The 11,328-nt window shown below is 61.6% G+C and overlaps 1 protein-coding gene across 3 annotated transcripts; it reads right to left on the bottom strand.

Annotated features, from left to right (window-relative positions):
* Nucleotides 1–211: 211 nt before the first annotated feature.
* Nucleotides 212–10,827, bottom strand: RNF112 (ring finger protein 112). 3 transcript variants are annotated; one of them, XM_044939163.2, is made up of 17 exons: nucleotides 9,557–10,826; nucleotides 9,292–9,442; nucleotides 9,069–9,109; nucleotides 8,275–8,563; nucleotides 7,867–8,073; nucleotides 7,627–7,755; nucleotides 7,352–7,456; nucleotides 6,899–6,949; nucleotides 6,596–6,652; nucleotides 6,445–6,519; nucleotides 6,252–6,369; nucleotides 5,962–6,122; nucleotides 5,835–5,888; nucleotides 5,637–5,711; nucleotides 2,943–5,503; nucleotides 1,293–1,829; nucleotides 212–464 (listed from the first exon to the last, which is right to left on the bottom strand). In XM_044939163.2, exons 1-15 carry the CDS (start codon nucleotides 9,949–9,951, stop codon nucleotides 5,033–5,035), a joined length of 2,379 nt encoding a protein of 792 aa, XP_044795098.1. In that variant the 5' UTR covers nucleotides 9,952–10,826; the 3' UTR covers nucleotides 212–464; nucleotides 1,293–1,829; nucleotides 2,943–5,032. The 3 variants fall into 3 exon arrangements, with proteins under 3 accessions (XP_044795098.1, XP_025136263.1, XP_044795099.1); XM_025280478.3 differs by having other exon boundaries at nucleotides 5,962–6,128; nucleotides 9,557–10,823; XM_044939164.2 differs by lacking the exon at nucleotides 5,637–5,711 and having other exon boundaries at nucleotides 5,962–6,128; nucleotides 9,557–10,827.
* Nucleotides 10,828–11,328: the final 501 nt, after the last annotated feature.

The following is an 11,328-nucleotide window of genomic DNA, read 5'->3' as shown; positions in this document are numbered from 1 at the left end:
TACTGACTTCTCTAATTCATCCCATTGGGATTCTGATAATTACTTGGCTTTGTATTTACAGAGTGGCTGAAAATTTCAATGGCTGCAAAAAACAAGAAAGGTAGAAATAGCAATGGAGATCATTAGAAATTGTAGTGTTGCTGTTACTGAACCAGGTGTTTGAACTCTTTATTTTTAATTTCTTTTTTTAAATAGATTCTGCTCCTTTAAAAAATATATTTATGTACTTATTTATTTTTGGCTGTGCTGGGCCCTTGTTGCTGGTGAGCTGTCTCCAGTTTTGTGTGTAGGGGCTGCTCTTCACCGTGGTGCACAGGCTTCTCGTTGCGGCGGCTTCTCTTGTGCGGCGCAGGCGCTAGGCACTCGGCCTCTGCAGTCGCTGCACACGGGCTCAGTCGTTGGTGCAGGCTTAGTTGCCCCATGGTATGTGGGTCTTCCCGGACCAAGGATTGAACCGGCATCCCCTGCATTGGCAGGCAAATTCTTGATCACTGGACCACCAGGGAAGCCCCTTGGACTCTCAGGTTAATTCTCTGAAGTCCGACTAAGTCACCCAAGGTGGGAGTCTCAGGCCACATGGGCTGTGCTCGCATTTCAAGCCTCACGTGCTGGATTTGAGCCCAGCAGAGACGCACACGAGAGGCTGGACAGACAAAACCACATGAAACACAGACCCCTTTAAACTCACTGATCAAGCCTTAACATGTAGCAGCAACAGACACTATTACAGACAGGAACAGAGAGATGAGGCCACCGCGCGTTGTCCCTGGAGGACTCTGTGCAGCCCTGCTCCTCTCTTACATGCCCCTCCTACCAGCAGGAGCTGGGGACAGAAAAGCACTGGGGGGTCATCAACACGTGACCCACAGGGAGTGTCCAGAGTGAGAGGGACGGCAGTGTGGGTGTGAGAACCAAGGGAGGGGAGGAGGGACAGAAAAGACAGAGAGAGAGAGGTTGCCATTTCGACCCAGGCCGTGGGTGTCTATTCAAGCACCAGTCCCTTCCTTTCCAGAAAGGGCTGAAACCCTGTCCATTGCCCCCTGGGATGATGGAGCCTGGACACCAGCCAGTTACATGTCTCCTGCCTCTCTGTCCCTCGTCAGGTGACCGCTGCTGGCCAGAGGGAGCAGCTGTCACGCCTGAGAGAAGCTGTAGCTGCCCGTCCTCCACCCCCTTGGAAGAAGAGGACAGGAGAAGGAGACGAGAGAGGTCAGGAGAGGGCTGGGACAAAGGGGAGAGAAGCTGTGCCTGAGCACAGGTGCTGAGGCCCTGGGGTGAGGAAGCAGATTTACCGAACGGGAGAAGCTGAAGCAAGGGGTCCCGGCCGCTCAGGGAAGCTTGTTCGATGGTCCCGGAGGTGCCTGCATCCTCTTCCAGGGAAGAGGCAAAGGCCCCACGGACAGCCCACCAGGGTGGTCGCCAAGTATAGCACTGATCCGAGTCCTTGGACTTTTTGATCAACAGAAATCGATGAGGCCAGATGAGAAATTCAGGTGAGGCTTATTGGAGCTCCTGCCACTTGCGCAGTGGGAACAAGCACCAGGCGGCTTTGCGGCTCTTAGGGGTGGGCTGGGCCCTTAACCAGGTCGGGTGGGGCCGGGGGCAGCTTGGGCAGTCTGCCCGCCCCCTGGGTGGGGCAGTGCGCAGAGATCTGCCTCAGCGCCCCGTTTTAGCCTCAGCGCCCCGTTTTAGCTTCCGCACCTCAGCCCTGGGGGTTGGTTTGTGGCCTTCCGCAGCTCATTGTTCATGATTGCCCCCTCGTGTGCCCTCGTGTTTGTCCAGGTGCAAGCGCTCTGGTAAACAGTCCGGGGTCCCAGCCTGTCTCATTACTATAAAATAACAACAAAAGGAAAATCTGGAGGGTGAATAAACGTAAGACTGAATTTTCCCTGGTAATCAAAGGGAAGAACTCTTTTCGCCCCCTCCCTTAAGACTTTTCCTAGAGAAAATTCATATTTGTAAATTCTTCCTCTGTCCTGTTGATAGGTATGCAAATGTTTTTAAAAGCTAAATAAGCTTTTTGCCTGCATGCTCAGTTACTTCAGTCGTGTCCGACTCTTTGTGACCCCACGGACTGTAGCCCACCAGGCTCCTCTGTCCATGGGATTCTCCAGGCAAGAAGACTGGAGTGGGTAGCCATTTCCTCCTCCGGGGATCTTCCCCACCCAAGGATTGAACCTGTGCCTCTTGTGTCTCCTTCGTTGGCAGGTGGATTCTTTACCACTCAGCCACCTGGGAAGCCCAAAATAAGCTTTTTACCAGAATTAAAACTCGGAGATTTTTCTTCCCAGAAAGGCCACCTCTTTTCAATGTCAACATAAAGGGACTGCTGTAATAAAATCCACAGAAGGGGCAGCGTTTATTCCTCATGCTTGAGAAGTTGAAAGTCCAAGATCCTGGGGCCAGCGGACATGCTGTTGCAGCTGGGGAGGGCCCACTTCCTGGAGCATAGTCGGCTGGGCCCTCACACGTGGAAGGGGCTGGGGGCTGTGCCAGGTCTGTTCATCTCTGACAAGGACACTAACCCCATACACGAGGGCTGCACCCTCAAGACCTAATCCCTCCCAAAAGCCTCACCCGCTGATACCACACACTGGGCACAAGAGTTTCAGAGTATGACCTGGGGGCTCGAGGGTGGGAGGAGGGGGCTCAAGGACACAGCTTCCCTCCCTCTGTGGCCAGCTTCAGCACCAGGAGGCTCCAGAAGCAGGCACCACAGGCTAAGTCCCCAGCCAGATCTCTACCCTGATGCTTGTCACCCGAGGAATGTGGAAATCAGTTACCTTCACCAGAGAGAAAGGTTAGAACCAACCAGGCTGCGAGGTCTCGACACAGTCCCTGGGCTCTTGTGAACTACAGAACCAGTGTTGGAAGCACCGGGCTTGGAGCCCAGAGGCCTGATCGCAGGATCTGGGTTGGGGGAGGGAGTGATGTGGGCTTACCTGAGCAACGAATTTGGTATCAGAGATCGTGTCTTCGAGGCCCAGCTCATCTCTGACTAGTTTTCTCAATGGAGACGCGTCATTTCTCTGAACTTCTGATAAAAGCGGGCCCTCGATGTCCTCAATGCCCCAGGTGGGTCCCAGGCTCTGGGGAGATGCTTTAAGAGCTGTAAGACACAAGGCAAATGTGGCTCAATGTGATCCATATGGCCTCTGCAGGGCGCTCGCCTGGCCCGCCGGGCAGTCTCCCTTCTGTCCAGAGAGCAGGGACCAGTGCGCTGCAGTTCCTTGCAGCCCCAGGGGAGGGGGCTTCCAGCTAGACCGCTCCCTCCCTTCCTGACTCCTTGGAGACTCCCCCACATCCTGAGCCTGCCAGCCCCAAAGCCTGCGAGGCTCTGTAGCCTGTGTGTCCACTGGATGACAAGGGAACAACCCAGGGAGATGCTTCCAGAAACTGTCCTCGACAAACACACACGGTCTGAGCCCTGCCTTCACCTCTGGCCCCAACCCCAGAAGTTCCAGAGTCACCCCAGCCCTCTATCTCCACCCGTCCCAGGCCGGGCATTGGGATTTCTCTGACTTCTGCTGTGGAGCTGGGTCCCAAACCATGCCCTTCTGTCTGTCTCCAGACACTGCTTCCGAGAGCTGGTCCCGACACCTCAATTTCAGCACAGCTGACCCTAAAGGAATCTCCCAGTTCGGCAGGGGGACACCAGCTAGGGGTTAGGCGTTTGGAGGCTCTCCTGCCATCAGCCACCAGGGCAGCGTCAGCTGAGATGTCCCCTCTCTGGGTTTGCATCTGCAAAGGACAGGGTTCCAACGCAGACTCAGTTGCTGTCCTGCTGAGTGAAGGCTGAGCAGAGCCAGGACAGCAGATGCTCGCTGGCCTGCAGAGAGGTCCTGGCTCCTCCTGCCTCCGGCTCCAGCAGTCACTCCCCGTCCACCTCCACCCTTGGATGGAAACCAAGTGACAACCTTCCCCAGGGCCAGCAAGGTGGGAGAGACGATGGGAGCAGGACCCAGTCCTAGTGGGCAGACAAGCCCTTGGCCCCCAGGTCTCTGGATTTTGGCCCCTCTTCCTGTCTGCAGGTCCCCATCATGGAGCGCCTGGGCTCACTGCCCAGTCCCCAAAGCCCCGTGGAGGCTGAGCTCTGGAGCTGCTTCAATGATTTACCGGGACGCTGACACTCAAGCACACACGTTTTATTTTTTGTAGGATGCACCCATTAATCCTTCGCGGTTTAATACCCTAGAAGCCTCCTTGTGGGGCTCTCCCGTCCTCCTCGGGCTTGTCGTGGGGCTGCATTCAGGTTTCCTGCCAACGGGCCCGAGGGGTCTCCCCCAGGGTCAGGGGGCGGTGTGGTCCATGGACCTGTCCCCCCAGGACTTTTCTAGAATCTGCGATGAGGGCTGTTTGTGTAATTCAGCAACTACTGGAGTTTTTCTTTGGCTCTGACCCGTTGCTGGGATGGCATTCCATAGAGAATGTGGGCACTGACCGGGCTGGACAAAGGACATGACCACGAGGGACATGTAAGGGGCCCTGCTCTCAGGGAGCGTGCAGGCTCCCGGGGGCTGCCAGAGGAGGGGCAGCCCCTGTCCTGCTGGGGTAACTTTGGGAGGAGTCTCCGCTCTGGGGTTAGGCCACTGTGTGCCACCTGGGGTGGGGGCACCCGTCCCATTCTCAGCCCCTCTTCGGGGCTCCTGATCCTGATCACCAGGAGCCCTCATCCTGGGGCTGCTTCCGTCTCTGAAGGGGAGGCTTCAGAATGGCGCCCGCCCAGCCCTGCTGCAGTCCCAGGAAAGAAGCCAGTGTGGAGAGGGTGGGTCATGCTCTTGGTGGGAGACCCTGGGCCTGTTCATCTAGGAAGAGAGGCAGGTCTGGGACTGTCTGGGACAGAAACAGCCCAAGGCTTTGTTCAGGCCCTAGGCCCTCTCGCTTTCTTGGTGACTGCGATTCTGTCACCACCCAGATGGGCCGTTCACCCAGGATAGTGTGGTACACGGGGGCCCTCGGATCAGCACCCCCAGCCCTCTCCCACATCCTCCCCTCCCCCCAGCATCCAGCCCTGGAGCATCCAGGCGGGGGGTCACTCCTCCTGCAGCAGGGGCTCCCGGTCCCCCTCCTGCACCCTCTCGTCTTCCTCCTTCTCCATGCAGCCCACCGTGGCCGCCAGCCCGGCACCCACACCTCCCCCGACCACGGCCGCCCCCGTGGCCCCCACCGCGGCTCCCGCAGCCACCATCCCGGCCTCTGCGGCCAGCGCCGCTGCGGCCATGCCTGCGCCCACCACGCCCCCTGCCAGGCCCATGAGCCCCGCGCCCACTGCACCGCCAACGGCAGCCAGGTGGCCACAGAAGCGCACGGTGTAGGAGTCCATGAAGGCCTTGGCCTCGGCCTGCAGCTCGGCCTCCAGGGCCTCTAAAGTCTGCTCCCTCCCAGTGCACAGCAAGGTTGCCCCGTGCCGGGCCAGCAGCGTGTCCTTCTGGGCTGACAGGAGGTTCCGCATGGTGTCCGGCAGTACCCGGAGCGCAGAGAATATGCGCTTGGTGGCTGCGTCCTGTGATGGAGGAGGAAGAAGGGGCCTGACCCGGAGCCAAGTGCCTCCCACCAGACCCTCGCCTGGGCTCCTCCTACACAATGCCTGGCTCCTCTCCTGCAGGACGCCCAGGCTCCCAGCAGGCCAGGCTCACCTGCTGCCGCACGTACTCCTCAAACTCCTTCTTGGCAGCTTCCACCGTCCGCAGGTCATGCAGCTGGGCGGCCATCTGTCCAGGGGGAAAACCCAGCTGCCTCCCTCCTTTGCCCCTGTCCCCTGCTGGTTGCCCGGTTTCACCCAGAGGAGTCCGGCCCACCTCCCCCACTCCCACGTCCTCCCCTCGGCCCCGTACCTCGTCCGGGGAGGCACAGCTGGGCCCTGTCCTGCCCATCCAGCCCGAGAGGTTCTGTAGAGACAGCAGTGGGGAGTCAGGGGGTGCAGGGGCACCAGGTGCCCGGGGCTCCAGGGGGCTTTCACACCTTGACCTCCTGAGCCAGCTGCTGCCCCGTGAGCAGGCGTCGATCCCCCCGGGCTGCGGGGCGCCCCTCGCTCCAGTAGCCTGGGCAGCGGCTCTTGGCATGCTGGGGGGCTGCACTCAGCACGTCAGCCACGTAGGCGCGCAGGCGGCCGGCATCGTCATCTGTGTCTGAGGAAGAGATCCCTCATGCAGAGGAGCCCGGAGCAGGACCGGCTTTAGGAGGAGAGAGGGTATCAGGCCGGGAGCCCGGAAGAAGGCAGGTCAGGGAGTCCCTGCTCCAGGGACACTCACCGCCTGAGCTTCCATGGCCTCGGCTTGCCCACCGCCGTCCAGGAGCCGGCAGGAGGTAGCAGCGGGCTCTCCTCCCTTGGAGCAGCCCCTGGACCTTGGGGTACTTGCCGGACGATTTCTAAAGGAGGGGGAGCACTCTGAGCTAGCTCCCCATGCCTGCCCCATCTTCCCGGCCCTCCGTCCCCTCCCTCACCTGGATGACATCGCCCACGTGACCCTGCCAAGCCTTGCTGGGGTGGGAGGAGTCACGAACTAAGAGGTCCAGGTGCTGGAAGAGAAGGGGTGCTGACAGCAACAGCTGGGGCATCAGGGTCTGGGTTCCAAGTCCAGAGACGGGCTCTCACCTGGATTGGCACCATGCCATAGTGTCTGCCCATCACCTCAGCCACGTGGACAAACGTCTGGGGACGGGGCACAGAGGTCACGACTGGACCACTCCAAAGATGCGCCTCCCAGCCCCTGGAGGACACCCTCCCAACTCCCAGCCCAGGACCCTCTGGCCTCTCCTCAGCCCCCAGCCCACAGCCCTGCTCCAGGTCACGAAACCCTGGGGCAGAGCCCGGCAGCACTCGATTCCAGCTGCCCAGTCCCCTGCCTCACAGTCAACACAGGGACAGAGAGCAGCCCCAGGCCAGCCATCCCCTCACCTCCAGGTGCTCCAGGTCTGTGTCCTTCAGCTCCTGAGAGGCCGTGAGGATCTGCAACCAAGGAGAACAAGGTGCGGGAGGGGCTGTGATGACAAGGAGACGCTGGGAGGACCCGGGCAAGGAAGGATCCTCAGGTGGACTGTGGGGCTCAGGATGTGGGAGGGATCAGCCAGGGAGGGGAACCCTTTGCACCCTGCAGTGGGGCAGGACTGGCCTGACCTTGGTGGGGTGGAGGGCAGGCCCAAGAATGGTCCACAGACCTTCAGCTGCCCCAGGAACCTTCAACCGAACTTTAGGACAAACCGTATTCCCACCTTCCCTAAGGTCACCCCCTCGCAGGGGTGCCTCCAGAACCTGCTCTGGGGCCAAGGTGACCTTCCTTGGTGGGACCAGGCTGGGCTAAGATGGCCCTGGGAAGGTGGAGAGGGCCTTGAGGAGCTAGCAGGGCCTCACCTGGTAGGAGCTCAGCATGGAGGTGAGGGCGCACAGCCGGGTCCTTGTTTCCCTGCTCAGCTCCGGGCTCATGACGTCCCCCGTGTCCACCAGGAACACGGCCACCTGCGTGGAGTGCCAGCTGTGGGTCAGCCTGCCAGGCGCCTCCCCGACCCTGCCCCTTCCCACCCCGCATTCTCATCCTGGCCCCCAAAGCTTTCCTGCCCATCACCTCTGCTCCCCAGTCCCCGCACTGCCCGAATCGGCCTTGACTCCTCCGTCCCTTCACCCCTCACCTTCCTCCCCTCCTTCCCCAGCAGGAAGGGGTGGCTCCACATCCAGATGCCCCTAGAGAGGCCGTTGGCTCCCCACCGGAATCCCTGCCCGGAGCCCGCGCCCCTCGGCCAGCTGCCCTCGCCGGACGCCTAAGGAACAGAGAAGCAGATCAGCTTTGGACCATCCGGCCCTGCTCCCTTCGCCAAGCCCGGCTGGGACCCTGGTCCTGTCCCCCAGTCCCCACCCGGCCCCGCGCTCACCAGGCCAGGCAGGCCCTGGAGCAGGTGGTTGAGGAGGAAGGTCTTCCCTGAGTGTGGCCCCCCCAGGACGGCGAGGAGGCAGACGGGGGTGTCCCTGGCCAGCGGGTGCTTCAGGCAGCGGTTGATGGCGCCCATTCGCAGGATGAGGCCCCCCGAGGCGTTGATCCGCACAAGCAGCAGCGGCTCAGCCCGCACAGCGCAGGTATCCTGGGCGCAGAGACGAGGTTCCCTGAGCACCAGGCTGGAGCGTGTCTACCCCGAGCTCCGCTGCCTCCGTCGCCCCGCCCCATAGCCACGCCCCTCCGTCGCCCCGCCCCCTCCGTCGCCCCGGCCCAGGCCGGCATGCTCACCTCCATGGCCCCGCCCCCTCCTCCGCCCCGCCCCCTCCTTCCAGGTCCAGGCCGGCACCTGCAGCGCGGCGGCGGGCAGCGGCCTCTGCGGCAGGAGCCTCATCCTCTCCCCCAGGCCCCGCAGGCCCTTCCTCCGCTTGCAGGTCTTGCGGCACTCGGGGCAGCAGGGCGGCCCGCAGCCAGGCACGCGGTGGGTGCTGAAGCACCGCGGGCAGAAGTCGTGGCCACAGTCCAGCGAGATGGGCTCACGCGGCCTCTCCAGGCAGATGGAGCAGGCGGGCGGCTCGCGGGGCGCCGTGGGCCGGGACCCCAGCCCCAGCTCCAGCTTGGGGAACGGCGTATGGGACCTGGGGGCGGCGGTGGGGGGGAGGGGTGCGGGGACCCCAGACAGTGGTGAGAGGGGCCCCCGAAACGAGGAACCCTGGATGGAGCCGTCGCGGGTAAGTTCCCGCCCGGGTCTGGCCTGTTTCTAACCCTCCAGGAAGGGAGGCAGGGGCGGGCAGACAAGATGGTGCCGGCGTCTGGCACAGATGCCAAGGAAATCCACCCCCACGGCCTCCTGCTTCGAGGGGAGGGGTCCCTCCAGGGGTCACCTACCCCTACCCCCTCCCTGCAGTGGCTTCAACACGCTGGGCCTGTGGACATAAGGGGGCTCCCGCAGCGGGGCAGATGGCTCTCAGAAGATTCCAGCGCTGAGCTGGCACCGACTTCCTGAGGCACCCACCTGATTTCCCGTCCTTCCCTCCACAGCCCACCAGGGCCAGCCTCGTGTTGCCTCCCCTGGGACAGGCCTCCGTGCTCCCAGCCAGCCCACCCACATGGCCCCCACCCGCTGCCAGGCCCTCCACTTACCAACTGTTGCTGCTGTTCCCCATGAAGCTCCGTTTTCTCTCCTTGGAGAAAATTGGGGAGAGAAAACCCAAAAAATGTTATTTAGAAGAGAATCCAGAGTTCTATCTTCATCCTGGGTTTTAGGTGCCCCCATCCCCTCTCTGGAGACCCATCTCCCCAAGGGGGCCCCTTCCCAGCAACCCCCCACACACTTCCTCCCCAAATCTCAGGACCAAGACCTTGCCTGTTTGCCAAGCCGGTGACAAAAGGAAATGACTGACAAGGCGGACCTCGGCATGGGAGGCTGGCGGGGGCAAGAGTCCCAGAGCAGAGAACAGGCCCGAGAGACCTTGCCGGTGCTGAGGATGGCTCTTCTTCTGGAAGCGCTGGTGGGGCTGTGGCAGGTGGAGGCTGGTGAGGGGGAGGGTGGTCTCCCCGGAGGAGACGACTGGGCAGGGCTGGGAAATGGATGTGACAGTCGGGAAAGAGGAGGCTGCCTCTGGACTCACCCCAGGGGGAGGAGACAGGACTGCGGGAACCAGGGCTCCGGAGGAGGGAGGGATGAGACGAGCTGAGCCCAGAATCCCTGGCAGAGGCTGGGATGCAGGCGAGCGAGGTGGTGAGTCGCCATGGAGACGAGGGAAAGATAAGGACAGGGCGGGGGAGGGTGGAGGGAGAGCGAAACCATATGGGTGCGTGGCAGACACAGAACTAGGCTGGCACTGCCCCTGCTGGCCCAGTGGGTTTCTTCCAAGGCCGCAGGCAGGGGGTACAGAAGACAGAAGTGTGGGAACCTGGAAAGCACGTGGCGGGCGCTGACCCAGAGCCCCAGATGGTCTCCTTCCTCCCGTGGATGGTCGTGGTGCTGGGCATCTGCTGGGGCCCATGATGCTACCCACAACATTTGGCCTACAAGACCCTCCCCCGCGGTAGTGCCTCCCCCAGGGTCATCCCTCCCCTAGGGTCGTCCCAGCTATGCCTTCCTCAGCCCCCTGGGCTGCTCTGACATTGGCTCTTTGTCCCGTGGTGTCTTCCTCTCCCACTGAGTTATCCCTGGACCCTCTAGCTGCCTATTGACTGGGCCCCTCCCACTCACCCTGCAGTACACAGCCAGCCCAGACCCCTGAGCACAGCTGACCCCTGGCTGCTGAAATACCTGCCACAGCTCCATTAGATTGGAATCCAAAGTTCCTGGGCTGCACCTGAGGGCCTGAACCTCCCTGAGCAGCCCTCCCTCCTCCACCTCCGACCTCCACCCAGTGCTCCCTGTGGCTGTAGCGGGCCGCCAGGCTCCTCTGTGTGTTAGTCACTCAGTCGTGTCTGTTTGTGACCCTCTGGACTGTAGCCCACCAGGCTCCTCTGTCCATGGGATTCTCCAGGCAAGAATACTGGAGTGGGTTGTTGTGCCCTCCTCTAAGGGATCTTCTCAACCCAGGGATTGAATCCAAGTCTTTAGGGGCACCAAGCAAAGGCAGGGCACTCGGATCTGCATTCCTGGGGAGTCTGGGCCAGCAAAGGGGTGGGGGTGGGAGGACATTTCTCACAGGGAGTGAGAGGTGGAGGAGAGGCCAGGAGCAGGGCGTGCAGGACCCTCTGCAGCCTAGCCCTCAGTCCTGTCCCCAGGGCCCTCTCTGGCCCAGGAGGCCACTGTCTAGCCAGCGGCCTCTGGGTACTGTCCAGTGGGTGAGCCCAGACTCAGCTACCTTCGTGGCTGGGACCCTCCCAAGCCCAGAGGGACAGCAGGATGTGCTGAGTACCCACCCCCACCCCCCAGGGCTACCAGTCCCCTCCCATCAAGGCGACCCCCGCCCTGCCATAGGACGACAGAGCAGAACAATCATCCCACACCTGCTTAGCAATTTAGGGTCACACCGTGTCACCAAGAGCTGCCTCCCCTGGTCCCCACAGCACAGAGGGCCTGGTGTTTAAACAGGGAACCCAAGGCTGGGCGAGCAGGATGGCCATGCAGTGCGGGTCCAGAGGGTGGCCTTGGCCCCCTAACCCCAGGTCTGTGCTGGCCTGTCGCCGCCTCCCCACAACCCATGCTGGAGGGTTTACACAGACAGAGAGCCCCAGCAACCACCCCCCAGCCCAGATCCAGGCTGGCTCAGACACCCTCAGAGAGCTTCCCCGTCTGTCCTTTCCCCTCTTTGTTCTCAAATCTTTAGGAAGTGCCTCTTCTGTACCAATCATGGAGTCTGCTGCCAGGGCTACAAGAGACAGATGGGGTCCTTACCCGGGGGAGCTCAAAGGCTGTGTTCAAACCCAGGACAGGCCTCCA

The sequence above is a fragment of the Bubalus bubalis genome, chromosome 3 (assembly GCF_019923935.1).
Source record: "Bubalus bubalis isolate 160015118507 breed Murrah chromosome 3, NDDB_SH_1, whole genome shotgun sequence".
NCBI classification, from domain to species: Eukaryota; Metazoa; Chordata; class Mammalia; order Artiodactyla; family Bovidae; genus Bubalus; species Bubalus bubalis.
Note: the sequence above shows the minus strand (reverse complement) of the source record. Positions and strands in the feature narration are given on the sequence as shown.